Below are 13,606 nucleotides of genomic sequence, written 5' to 3' on the forward strand. Positions count from 1 at the left end.
GGATCTAATGGCACTGGAAGTTACAGATAGTTCTATGGCTTGGTAGGTATAGATGTGATCGGCGCAACTTGTGGGCCAAAGGGCCTGTTTGTGCTGTAGTGTTCTATGTTCTATGTTCTATCATTCCCAGCACCTTCTACCTGATAATCATCCTGATGGTTGCTTGTTTGTGATTAGGATCAGGGTCACATCTAGTGAACACATCACAGACACAGCCCTATTGCTAATGGAAGATGTGACAGCCCAGGTTCCCGAGAGTCCATTGGATATCCAGCCTACTCTGAGTCCCATACTGATGGTGTGCCCCTGGAATGGGCCATTAGAAACCTATTGGAGATTCAGAGATAGGCACAAAACATCTGGCAGCGATGTCTGAGACAATGTGCACCTCTGAGCAAATGTTGGAGACTCTGTCCAAGTTCTGAATGCTGAAATGGTTCTGCTATGCAAGCATTCATCTTCCTCCATAGAAATGTTGGTAACTGTCATGGAGACTCAGTTCAAGAAGAATGCTTAGTAGCTGCCAGACATGCACTCAGACCTGCATTCTGTTGCTCAATCAATGGGTTCAACTCAACACCAGCTAGCCAAGAGGAGGATGAGGCTCTTCAATCTCCTATCAGGGACCCCTTCTCCTCCTGGATTCAGGAAGGTGCCGCCATGCATCAGCAGGGAGATGGAATGCCCGAAAGCCATCCAAGGGTGTCACTTGAAGGATGCACTGCTCTCAGCCAGAAATCCCATCATCTTCAGCAGATGAGGACAAAGAAGGTACACATGGGGAGACTCTCAGCAGGTCGTAACCCTGAAAGCCATGGGCCATCAGATGATGACAGCCAAAGTCATCCCAGGCAGTGGAATCGAGCACTTAACTGCCTGCCGACCCCTGTCGCGGATGTCACAGTTACACCAGGTGTAGTACATGGCACTTCACTGATCATCAATGATGAGTCATGCAGGCCTATGAAACACTATTTATTGTGTTGTGGAGATGCTGGTGTTGGACTGGGGTGGACACGATGGGAAATCACACACCACCAAGTTATAGTCCAACAGATATATTTGAAATCGCAAGCTTTTGGAGTACTGCTCCTTCATCAGTTGAAGTGGAGAGAGGTGCACATGCACAGGATACATCAGCAGAGTGACGATAGTCCAACACTAACAGATAATCAAGGATCTCAAAGGTAAGTACAGCCAGTGTAGGCCACTGAATAACAAGTGGTTACAATAATCATGAGTGCTAATAGACAAATGCAAGCAGTTAACTATAATCAGTTGGTGTTGACAGTCTGTATCTCAAGCGAAGGGTTGACCAAAGGACTGATATCTTAAGGCAAAAAGATAATTACGATCAATCAAAGAGTGAGATGGAAAGAAAGAATTCTCTTGAGGGGGTCAAAGACAGAATCTATTTGGTGAAAGTGAGCAATCAATAGATTGATCACGATTGAGAACATTCTATCAGCTACCAACTAGTGGGAAAGCTGGATAAGGGAGACAGAGGGACAAATTCAAAAATGAATTACAGAGAGGTTTGGATGTATACTGTAGTTATAATGGGGATTTTAATTATCCTAATATAGAGTTACAATAGCATAAATGCCAGAGTGGAAGAGTACCTGAATTGTGTACAGCAGAGTTTTCCAGATCAGTACATTGCTAGCTCAACAAGAAAGGATGTATTGCTGCATCTGGTTCAGATGAATCAGCCAATCAAATGAATCGGGTTTCATTTGGAGAACATTTGGGGAGACAGTGACCATAACTGTCATCAAAATTAAATTGGTTATGGAAAGGACAAGGGGCAAACTTGTCTAAGAATAATTAATTGGGACAGGGCCACCTTTATTCGGTTGAGGAAAAATTTGGACGAGATGGATTGGAATGACATTTGTCATTAAAATGATGATAGTTTAACTTTAATCGAGTGACATTTCCAATTGGGAGTGACAATGGGATCAATGCTGTCCATTGATGGTGTGCAGACTTCAGTGATATTTTGTTAATTTTATTTTTGGCATTGTAAATGTGTAATTGATGTTCTATCTTGTTAGGATATTGACAGTCTCTGTGAGGTGTACATGGCTTGGTTATTGTCAGTGTAGAAATGGTCAAGGAAATTTCTCCTTCAAATTTGACGCAGCAGATTATTATAGATTATAAACAGTATTGTGCTTGGGTGGATATTGACAGGGTAGCTAAAATGTCTACCTTGATTTCCAAACTTGGGGTAGTATTTTTATTCATCTTTATTAACCTGTTTTCATCTTATTTCTGTCACTCCATGACTTTTTCCCTCTCTGTCTTATCCTGCTTACCTTTATCTCTTTCTCTCTAACCGCTTCTCCCACTCATTCCTGATGGCCCCACCATCTCCATGACTCACCATATTTTGAGTCATGGACCCTTATCCAGCTTCCTCTGTTCTTATTTCACATTCCAGCATCTGCAGTACTTTGATTATTTTATATGTTTTTAGGATCCCGTCACAAATTGCACTGTGTGCCTTTCTGGCATTGCTCACCTATATTTGAATTTAAGAATATCTTTAATACTTTATACATCATATTTCCCCATGTATTGGTGAAATGTGTCATTAGTCACTTTGATATAAAATATAGTTATTTTGTGGTTTATTGACAGGGACTTAATAATTGAATTTCACAAGATTTCCCTACCTAAGCTACACCTACTTAAACATCACGTTATATGTTATACCCTTGACAATAGTCGTCAATTTGCTGTGTGTAACTAACTGTAAGTATTATGAAGGGAGTTATAACCTCCCCTTCCTCTCCCTGTCTCATTGGGGTTTCCTCTCCTTTAGAAATATGAGTTGCCCTTAGTGCATCGCCTGAGAGAGGTAGAGTGGGAATGAGACTGGGACAGGCTCTGGGAGTCGGAGTGTGAATTACAGATTGCAGATATGGAACTCATACAGGCACGAAAAGTTTTCTACCCTATTCTTGCTGCTGTTGCTATTCCTAGTAAGTGACTGTTGCTGTTCTCCCTCACGATTGTCTTTATCTAATTGTCAATTTCCTGCTTGTGATATTAGCTCAATGAATGTCACTTTTCTCATTTTCATTCAATCCTTTATGCCAGCAATAACAATGTGAATCTCGGATGGAAGTGATGCTTTCCCATTTCTGATAATCTGGTACAGGCTCTTGCCTTTCTTCAGGTTACTGATTTAATACTGTGTGAGAGCCGTGCTGGATGCTGGTTTGAAGCTATATCAATTTTACACATCTGGAATCTCTTGTTTTGCAGTCAGATAGCAATGGTTTGGAGTCAGGTTCAGTTCTATCTTCAGTCATTGCGTTGAAACTCTATAATATTGTGACGACCTGGTGCTGCTCCACTTCTGCTAATCAATATAGATTAACTGATTAGCATCTCCAATCTCTTTCAGTCTCTGGCTTTGGCACAGTCTCTCTTTGCCAGGCACTGTCTTATTGATTTATGTTGCTGTCTCAAGCTCTCTGAGTGGACCCATGCAGTATAATGTGGATAAGTGTGAAGTTATCCACTTTGCTAGCAAAATGGGAGGACAGGTTATTACCTGAATGGCCATAAATTGAGAGGGGAAAGTGTAACGATACCTGGGTGTCTTCATACACCAGCCACTGAAGGTAAGTATGCAGGTGCAGCAGGCATTAAAAAAAGCTACTAGTGTGTTCATCTTCATAGTGAGAGGATTCAAGCACAGGAGCAAGAATGTCCTAATGCAATTATAGAGTGCCTTGTGAAGCCACACCTGGAATATGTCGGTAATTTTGCTCTCCTTATCTGAGGAAGTATGTTCTTACTGTAGAGTGAGTGCAGAGAAAGTTTACCTGGCTGATTCCTGGGATGGCAGGGCTGATGTATGAGGGGTAATTGAGTCGGTCAGGATGATATTTGCTGGAGTTAAGAAGAATGAGGGGAAATCTCATATACCTTTTAAAAATTTGACAGACCTAGGCAGGGTATACACAGAAAAACTGTTCCCAAATCAGGCTGCGTCCAGAACCAGGGGTCACAAACTGAGAATACAGATAGACAGTTTCGGACAGAGATTAGGAGAAATTTCTTCACCCAGAAGTGGTCAGCCTATGGACTTCACTATCACAGAAAGTAGTTAAAGTCAAAATATTGTATGCTTTTAAGAAGCAGTTAGAAATAGCACTTGGGCCAAAAGGAATCAAAGGTTATGGGGGAAGGGATCAGGTTATTGAGTTGATGACTAGCCATGACATAATTAATGGCTTGTAGAGCTGAATGTCCTCCTCCTGCTCATATTTTCTGTTTCTATGTTTCTCAAAGCCTCTCCTGTCACGTGGGTCACTCTCATTATCGGTCTCCATATGTCTGTGTCCTTCTCTATGCCTTTCTCCCATTATCTTCCTATTGTTCTACCTCTCTGTCTCTCCTTCTCTATTTGCCTGTCTATCTGCCTGTCCAGCTGTCTGTGTTCATCTGTGTATGTGCGAGAGTATCTGTGTCTTTGTGTGTTTATCTTTGTGTCTGTGCATACGTATCTTTCTTTGTGATTGTGTGTTTCTGTGTGATTATCTATGTGTGTATGTCTGTGCATGTGCATTTCTGTTAGTGTCTCTGTGTGTGTCAGTGTTTGCTTCTATGTGTGTGTATCTGTGAGAGTGTGTATCTGTATCTGTGCATGAGAGAGCACCTCGTGCCTGTGTGTGTGTGTGTATGTGTGTGTGTGTGTGTATTTGTGTGTGTGTGTGTCTATATGTCTCTGCCAGTAATAAATCAAATCAAAAATCTGGGTCTGTGCGATTGCGTGCATCTCTATCATTCACATTGTCCTTTGTCTCTCTGCCTCTCTCATTTTTCTGTTCTCTGTGTCTCTACTTCTTTGGTCTCTATGCGTCGCTGTCTCCCTGTTTCTTTCCCTGCCTCCCCTGTCTCTCACATTCTCTTTCTCCGTCTGTGTCACTTTTTTTTTGGTCAACTTTTCTCTTTTCTTTGCGATGCAGATGGTTTGGACAGTTTGTAAATCCATGTTCCAATTCTCTCTCTCTGTGTCACTCACCAATTTTACTGTCTGCGCATTGTTGAAAAGTGGGTGTCACAATAATATTCAAGGTGTCAGAAAATTGATTTTTATTCATAAAATTGATTATCGCTTTGCTGTTTTCTTGAATACATTTCATTGTAACCCTGTTGTAGATAACCATTTAATTCAACTGAGGAATTTAGCGAAATAGAGGTCTGTACAAACCCCACGATCGATGGAGATTTGCTTCCTTGTCCTGCTTGCAGTGTTATTCCTCATTTCGAGGAGACGCCTCCTCCCTCTGAGTGCTATCTCTAACTGCTTAAGGGATACCGTTACCTTTCGGGTGTTTGCATTGCTCTGTTCATGCCACACGGATACTTAACAATGGAAAGTGAATATAGGCAAGATATTTGTGGTGGTACTAAGGGCTATCAGATTTTAGACTATTAGCCCAGCAAAAATTGACGGCAACTGGCGAAGGCAGCAGATACGCTGTTAAAAACTGAAATCCAGAATTTCAGTGATTCTCAGCTTAGAACCATAGAACCATGGAACATTACAGCACAGAAACAGGCCTTTTGGCCCTTCTTGTCTGTGCCAAACCATTTTTCTGCCTAGTCCTGCTGACCTGCACCTAGACCATATCCCTCCATACCCCTCTCATCCATGTACCTGTCCAAGTTTTTCTTAAATGTTAAAAGTGAGCCTGCATTCACCACTTCATCTGGCAGCTCATTCCACACTCCCACCACTCTCTATGTGAAGAAGTCCTCCCTAATATTCCCTTTAAACTTTTCCTTCTTCACCCTTAACCCATATCCTTTTGTTTTTTTCTCTCCTAACCTCTGTGGAAAAAGCCTGCTTGCATTCACTCTGTCTATGCCCATCATAATTTTATACACCTCTATCAAATCTCCCCTCATTCTACTACGCTTCAGGGAATAAAGTCCTAACCTATTCAACCTTTCTCTATAACTCAGCTTCTCAAGTCCTGGCAACATCCTTGTAAACCTTCTCAATGTTGATGTGCCCACAAGCAATTAATAGAAAATCAATTGAATTTACTGGACTTTCACACAACTGCTGTTGATACTGTTGTGAAAAAAGTTTGTGATATACTTAAACTTTATTGAATGAAGTGTAACTGGGATTTGAATGAGGCGGCATTGTGGTTAGCACTCCTGCCTCACAGTGCCTGTGTCCAGGATTTGATTTCGTCCTTGAAAGTTTGCAAGCTGTCCCAGTGTCTGTGTGTGTTTCCTGTGGGTGCTCTGGTTTCCTCTCACAGCCAAAGATATGCAGGTTAGGTGGATTGGCTATGGTAAGTTCACAGGGTAACCGCGATAAGGCAGAGGAAGTAGGCCTAGGCAAGAGTTAATGCTTTGCGAGAGTTAAGGCAGATTCCTTGGGCTGTATGGCCTCCTTGCCCACTATAGGGATCCTACAGATGAAATAATTTTGTAACTGCTAAACCCACTCACTGAACCTGAAAAGATAATTTTACATCAATCGAATGGCTAATTGATCCTTAATCATAAAAACCCATAATTTAAAATACATTTTAAATGTAACTTATTTTCATTGAGCTTATATCTTAATTCATCGTGCTTATTTATTTCACTATGTAAAAATTTAAAATTGAAGTGAAACATATTAAATACATTGAACGTCCTGATTTGCTATAAGTGAATATGTTAGCGTGGGGATATGTTTATCTGTTAGTTGTCTCCGCTGCTGTTGCAAAACATCCCCTTGCTGTTGTACCAGACTTGGGGTAGCCTAGGGGAAAGAGCTAACTTTGTGTGCGGTTTTCTTCAGAATTGGAGGCAATGCCACTGCTTTAGCAATAACCACACAATCTGTGTCAGTATGTAGATTGAGCTTGTTTATCCATTAGTGAAGTGCCTACTTAAATTGAAATGTTCCCCCAGTCAATAAACATAATGAGTTCCCCACTTTTATCTGAACAGATGTAGAATATGTAATTCAGGATGATGCATACAGACAGAACAAGACTCAGTTGGAGAACCATCTACACTTTGTTGAACAAATTTGAAACTTTGGGTTAAGAGAGCAGTGGCACATGGATACTATTTTTGCTAAGCAACAGAAAACATTGGCTCTATTCTCTCCCCGCAGGTATTGCCATACCTGCTGAGATTTTCCAGCATTTTCTGATTTTGTTTCAGATTCCAGCATTTGCAGTAATTTGCTTTTATATCATGGTGGTGGGCCACTGGTTTATAAACTGAGGGGAAGCAGTAATGGAGCCCTAGAGGGATTAGTATCAAGACCATTGAGCCTTTTGATCGATATAAATGGATTTGGGTCCAAGGAGAATCATTTGAAGTTTTACAGTTGAAATGAAGTTTGGAGGAAGGTAATGTCAGAATTTAGGAGGATGTAGACAACCCACTGAACTGTACAAACAGATAGCAGATGCATTTTAATGTGGGGTTCACGGGCTGAATTTCCTGAAGTGCTGATGATGGTTTTGTGGACAAATATTGAATTTGTCTCCTTGGCACTTCTTTCTCTTCCTCCTTCACTGTGTGAGCTGCCTTGCTGTGTATGATTGATGTTCATAGATCAACAATGAATCTTCATTCAGACCTATTTCACAATTCTAGTTTTTTCTTGGCTGTTTTCTCCTGAATTAGTTGCTTGTTGATTCTTTTTGTTTGGCTCAACAACAACCCTGGTAAATTAAATTGTCTTCAATTCAGTTATTTATGACCTTGTATCTAAGTTGAATACCTTCATGGGAACATTCAGTTCTGCTTACAATGTTTCTTCTGGTCACTGACTGTTCAGATTCTTTCTGCTCACCTGTTAGAGCCTCAATGTGTTCCTTAGTATCACCACCAGCCCCGCTCTGCTTCCAAAGCCTGGATATGCTCTTCTATATGTCATATCTCATTCATAACATTGTTCAGATTGAGTTGGACTTCAACAATTTCATTAGTTTTGATTATTAATTCTGCATTCAAGCAGAGGTGATACCACTGCTTCCATAGGATGCTTAAAGCAGCTGCGCAGGTTGAAGCTGTGGTTAAGAAGGCATATGGTGTACTGGCCTTCATCAATCGAGGAATTGAGTTTAGGAGTCGACAGATAATGTTGCAACTAAATAGGACCCAGGTCAGACCCCACCTGGAGTATTGTGCTCAGTTCTGGTCGCCTCATTACAGGAAGGATGCAGAAGCCATAGAAAGGATGCAGAGGAGATTTACAAGGACGTTGCCTGGATTCTTATGAGGATAGATTGAGGGAGCTCGGCCTTTTCTCCTTGGAGAGACGAAGGATGAGGGGTGACCTGATAAAGGTATATAAGATGTTGAGAGGTATTAATCAAGTGGATAGTTAGAGGCTTTTTCCCAGGGCTGAAACGGTTGCCACAAGCAGGCACAGGTTTAAGGTGTTGGGAAGTCAGGACACAGGAGATGTTAGGGATAAGTTTTTCACTCAGAGCGGTGGGTGCATGGAATGGGCTGCCGGTGGTGGAAGTGGATTCAATAGGGTCTTTTAAGAGACTTTTATATAAGTAGATGGAACTTAGTAAGAGAGAGAGTTATAGGTAAGCCTAGTAATCTCTAAGGTACTGACATGTTCGGCACAACTTTGTGGACTAAAGGGCCTGTATTGTGCTGTAGTTTTTCTATGTTTCAAATTCTTCGGTAATCCGTTCTTCTATTTCAAAATTTTTTTCACAATGTTTACTGGGGATGCTTGATGCTTGAAGTTCAAGTTTTATTTGTTGATTTTGTTTGTACATGTTCATCAGTTAAGGTTGCAAGCCCATTTTTACATTTTCTACTTCCTGTGAGCAGTACTCCAGTCTTTTCATCAGTTCTCTTTTTTGCTTATCAAATTCATCTTTTATATGTGGTAGTTCTCTAAATGATCAGATTTTCCTTGCCTAAGTACAATTTCTCTGTTTTATTTGTCAAGCTCATATTCTGTAAGCGCATTTCTACCAATTGTTTAATGAAACATTTCACACTCTTTAGAGGGAACCTTCACCTTCACTTGCCGTTCTATGTTCTTGATTTTTGACATTTGTATACCTCTTTGGAAATGTAATGTTCTTCCAAGGCTTCTTCCAGATATGCAACTGTTCTTTCAGTGTTGCAGTCTTTATCTTGAACCTCTTAGAATATTGAATATCCCTGAGTCTTCTCTGCCAACTGCTCCTTTAAGTTCTTATTCATTTTGTTTCCCTGTGTAATCTTCCAGAGGAACATACTCTGACCTGAGGAGCCCCATGCAGTGCATAAATATCCTTCAACTACTTTCCCTTCCCACTGTGAAATTCAATTACTTTGTCTTGAGTCTTCTTGTAACTTACCAGATTCTCACTGGGTTTGTTATGCTGCTCTGTCATCTGTCTGTTCATGGTATTCTAGAAAAATACCCATTTATCCAGACTATCACCTGTCCATGCTAATGAATTACCCCTAATCCCATGTGATCCAACCTTATGAATTAACCTTTTGTGTGGCACCTTTTCATATGCCTTCTGGGAGTCCAGATATACTACATCTACAGAATCCCGATTAAACTTTAACAAGCAAAGTGGATAAAGTTTATTTATTAGTCACAAATAGGTTTACATTAACACTGCAATGAAGTTACTGTGAAAATTACATGTTACATCCTTGAAGGACTCTAGCAAATTAGTCAAACATGATTTGCCTTTCATAAAACCATGCTGACTCTGATGGATCGCATTTTGACTTTCCAAATGTTCTGATATTGCTTCCTTAACAGATTCTAACACCTTCCCAACAATAGATGTTAAATTAACTGGTCTGTAATTTCCAACATTTTGCCTCTCTCCCTTTTTGTATAGGGTATTACATTAACATTTTCCAATCCATTGGAACCTTTCCTCAGTTTGACCTCCCCATTATAGAAGAGGCCATATTGTGGAAGATAAATACAGTATACAACTTAAAATAAGTACATGCTTTCAAACATAATGAATGCTGTTTGAGACAATGGTCTGAGGTTGTGCAGTTGTTTGAAGGCAAATGGGGATGTGGTGACAACCTTGGCGAGATGTTTGACTTCAATAATGACATGTTGAAGGCTCTGGAGAAGATGACATAGCTTCTCCGCTCTAGGTCAAAGAACAAAGAACAACACAGCACGGGAGACAGGCCCTTCGGCCCAATGAGCCTGCGCCGCCATCTTAACAATGTACTTTTCCTATACCACCCTTGACCCGTATCTATGCTTATGGTACCCCCATTGGAAACCAGATTCAGGGGAGAATAATTTAGGGACAATTTGTTACACCAATCAGCCTAAGAGCACATCTTTGGGGTGTGGGAGGAAACCAGAGCACCCAGAGGAAACCCACACCACCACAGGGAGAATGCGCAAACTCCCACAGACACTGGCCCAAATCCTTCAAACAACCGCACAACCTCAAACAGATCATTGACCGCAGCAAAGTACCCAGCCTTCAGGAGAACAGTGACCACGACACCACACAACCCTGCCACAGCAACCTCTGCAAGGCATACCGGATTATCGACACGGATGTTATCATCCCACGTGAGAACACCATCCACCAGGTACACAGTACATACTCTTGCAACTCGGCCAACGTTGTCTACCTGATTTGCTGCAGAAAAGGATGTCCTGAGGCATGGTACATAAGGGAGACCACGCAGACCCTACGACAACAGATGAACGAACACCGCTTGACAATCACCAGGCAAGACTCTTCCCTTCCTGTTGGGGAACATTTCAGTGGTCACGGGCATTCAGCCTCTGATCTTTGGAGCGTTCTCCAAGGTGGCCTTCACAATACACGACAGCGCAGAGTCGTTGAGCAGAGACTGAAAGCCAAGTTCCGCACACATGAGGACAGCCTCAACCGGGATCTTGGGTTCATGTCACTAACTGTAACCCCCGCGACTTGCCTGGAGTTGCAAATTGTCCTGTCTGGAGACAGTAGACATCTCTTTAACCTGTGCTTAACACTCTCTCCACTCACACTGTCTTACCTTTAAGACTTGATTACCTGTAAAGACTCGCATTCCAACCATTATTTTGTAAATTGAGTGTGTGTCTTTCTATGCCCTGTTTGTGAATAGAACTCCCACTCACTGTCGAAGGGTCAGAGCTATGAAAGCTAGTGGCTTTTGCTACCAAGTAAACCTGTTGGACTTTAACCTGGTGTTGTGAGACTACTTATGCCATTTAAGAAAACAGCCCAAGGTCGGAGATCAGGATCTGCTAAAGTCCATACTTTAGTCTTCTAACACTTCACAGATTACTGCACTGCCCAAGGTCTCCATTTCATAGAACCATGCAGATCAGATAATTAGTCTCCATTTGTTGGCATTGTCTAGATCAGTTTTTAATTCACAGCACTGGCCAGATCTGAGCATCAGTTTCATTTCAATAACATAATATCATTCTATTGATTGGTCACCATTTCAAATTGATAGCACTGTCCAGTCTCCACTGGTAGCATTGCCCAGGTTTGGTGATTAAACTAATCTCTTTTTGCTGAATGTAGTAAGAAAACTGATGTATTCTGAAAATCTTGTGCAGTTGTATTACTTTTCCGATGATTAATTCCCTTCATCTGTTTTGCTCTGACTTCTCAGTTAACATGCTGGTGATTCTGATCTTATTAAGAGGAAGGTGTGGCCTCTCGCAAAGTATCACCTGCTACCTGCTGGCAATGGCATCAGCTGATCTTACTGTTATCCTCACTGATGTGATCATGAACCAGATTATTCCACTTTATTCCATTGCGCTATTCTCAAATGACATTACCCTGTGTGGTCTCCTGGATTGTCTCACTCATGCAGCCAAAGATCTTTCTGTTTGGTTCACAGTTGGTTTTACCTTTGATCGATTTGTGGCCATTTGTTATCAGAAACTGAAAATCAAATATTGCACCTGGAGAACTGCAGTGATTGTTATTGGAGCAGTGATTGTGCTGAGCTCTTTGAAGAACATCCCTTGGTACTTTCGATATGAAGCTGTCTATCTCATTAATATTCCATTGTTCTGCATGGTGAAACTCAGCTACTATACCTCACCTCTGTGGAAGGCATTTAGTTTATTTCACCATGCATCAGTTCCGCTGCTCCCATTTGTTCTGATCCTAGCCTTCAATGCTCTCACCATCAGGAATATTACCTTGGCGAATAAAGTCCGTAGACGGCTCCGGGCGGACAGTGAGCAGGACAAGAACAAAGATCCAGAGATGGCAAATCGCAGGAAGTCCATCGTCCTGCTCTTCAGTATGTCAGCAAGCTTTATTTTGTTGTGGATGACACAAGCTGTGTACTCCATCCATGAACGGATTACATTAAATAGCATACTGGATCGTCTGCTCAAAAATCGTCTTCCATTCGTGATTGGTTACATTGGGCCGATGCTCCAGCTCCTTAGTTCTTGCAGCAACACTTGTATTTATGTTGTGACTCAGAACAAATTCAGAGAGGAATTTAAGAATGTGCTCACTTATCCCTTTGTTCTCATTATCGAGTTTGTTAAAAATGGTGACTACAACAAGAACTGACCACTTTCCTGCTTGACACACTCTGAATTTTCAGCGAAGTTCATTCCTTAAAGCACAAAACACTGTTGAAATATTTTGAATACTGTGCCATTTTAAAACTGCTGCAGTGATATCTAGCTTGGAGCCCACGTCGATCGGACTGATATAGTTGTGAAAAAATAGCCAGCATAATTCTTAGTTTTAAAATTTATTGGTAAATAAATAAAATGCAAAAGAAGATGGACAATTATACAAACAAGAAACAGTGAAACTTCGCCATTAATGCCACAATAAATGAATCGAGTCAATGTCCGCCCTCTCCCCCACCCTATTCCGGTAATTTACAGATTTCCCATGTCTAATCCATTTTACCGACACATCTTGGGACATTAAGGGGCAATTTAGCATGGCCAATCCACCTAACCTCCACACCTTTGTCTGTGGGAGGAAACCAGAGCAATCAGAGGAAATCCATGCAGACACACCAAGAAAGTGCATTCTCCACAGAGACAGTCATCTGGGTAGCAGTACTGTGCCAACATACTGCCCTAAGTTAGCTTGACCCATCAGTCAGTCAGCAGCTTGTGGGGACAAGTATTTACTCCTCCGCAACTTCTAGTGAGGGTATTTGCTCCTCGTCAGCCACCAGTGAAGACATTTACTGCTCAACATCCTGCCTTTTTAATGAATTTCTAGTGAATGGTTCATACAAATGCACATGTTGATACTCAAAGATCTTTTGCTACCCTATATCCTTAGACAGTATTAATGGAAGGAACCAGGATTATTAAGTTATTTATATGACTTGTGTAAAGTTCTCATTTTTAATAACTGAAGGTAGTTTTGCTCACTTCAATATTTGCCTCATGTTTCCTTTCTGTAAATGTATGTTTCTATCTATTTTTGCCAATCTGTGCCACTGACCACTGTACTCCAACAAGTATTGCTCAAGAGATTAGCGTGTGACATCTAGATGAGTATTATTTATTGATTATTAGAATATATACTTAACGATTGTCCAGAATATCAAGTATTGACACTAAGGTACAAGGGCCACCAGTATG

The 13,606-nt window shown here is 41.2% G+C and overlaps 1 protein-coding gene across 1 annotated transcript; it reads left to right on the top strand.

The window, feature by feature from the left end:
• The first annotated feature begins 2,929 nt into the window (after positions 1–2,929).
• Positions 2,930–12,563, top strand: LOC145342608 (putative G-protein coupled receptor 139). Its single transcript, XM_080188152.1, has 2 exons — positions 2,930–2,990; positions 11,638–12,563. The coding sequence occupies exons 1-2, from the start codon at positions 2,930–2,932 to the stop codon at positions 12,561–12,563; spliced, it is 987 nt and encodes a 328-aa protein (XP_080044278.1).
• The last annotated feature ends 1,043 nt before the right edge of the window (positions 12,564–13,606 follow it).

Source organism: Carcharhinus amblyrhynchos, chromosome 4 (genome assembly GCF_965287045.1).
Source record: "Carcharhinus amblyrhynchos chromosome 4, sCarAmb.v2.hapA, whole genome shotgun sequence".
NCBI lineage: Eukaryota > Metazoa > Chordata > Chondrichthyes > Carcharhiniformes > Carcharhinidae > Carcharhinus > Carcharhinus amblyrhynchos.

Coding starts and splice junctions, on each gene's coding strand:
- LOC145342608 (XM_080188152.1), top strand. CDS start 2,930: ATGGAACTCATACAGGCACGAAAAGTTTTCTACCCTATTCTTGCTGCT. Junction 2,991..11,637: donor TGCTGCTGTTGCTATTCCTA/GTAAGTGACTGT, acceptor CTGACTTCTCAG/TTAACATGCTGGTGATTCTG.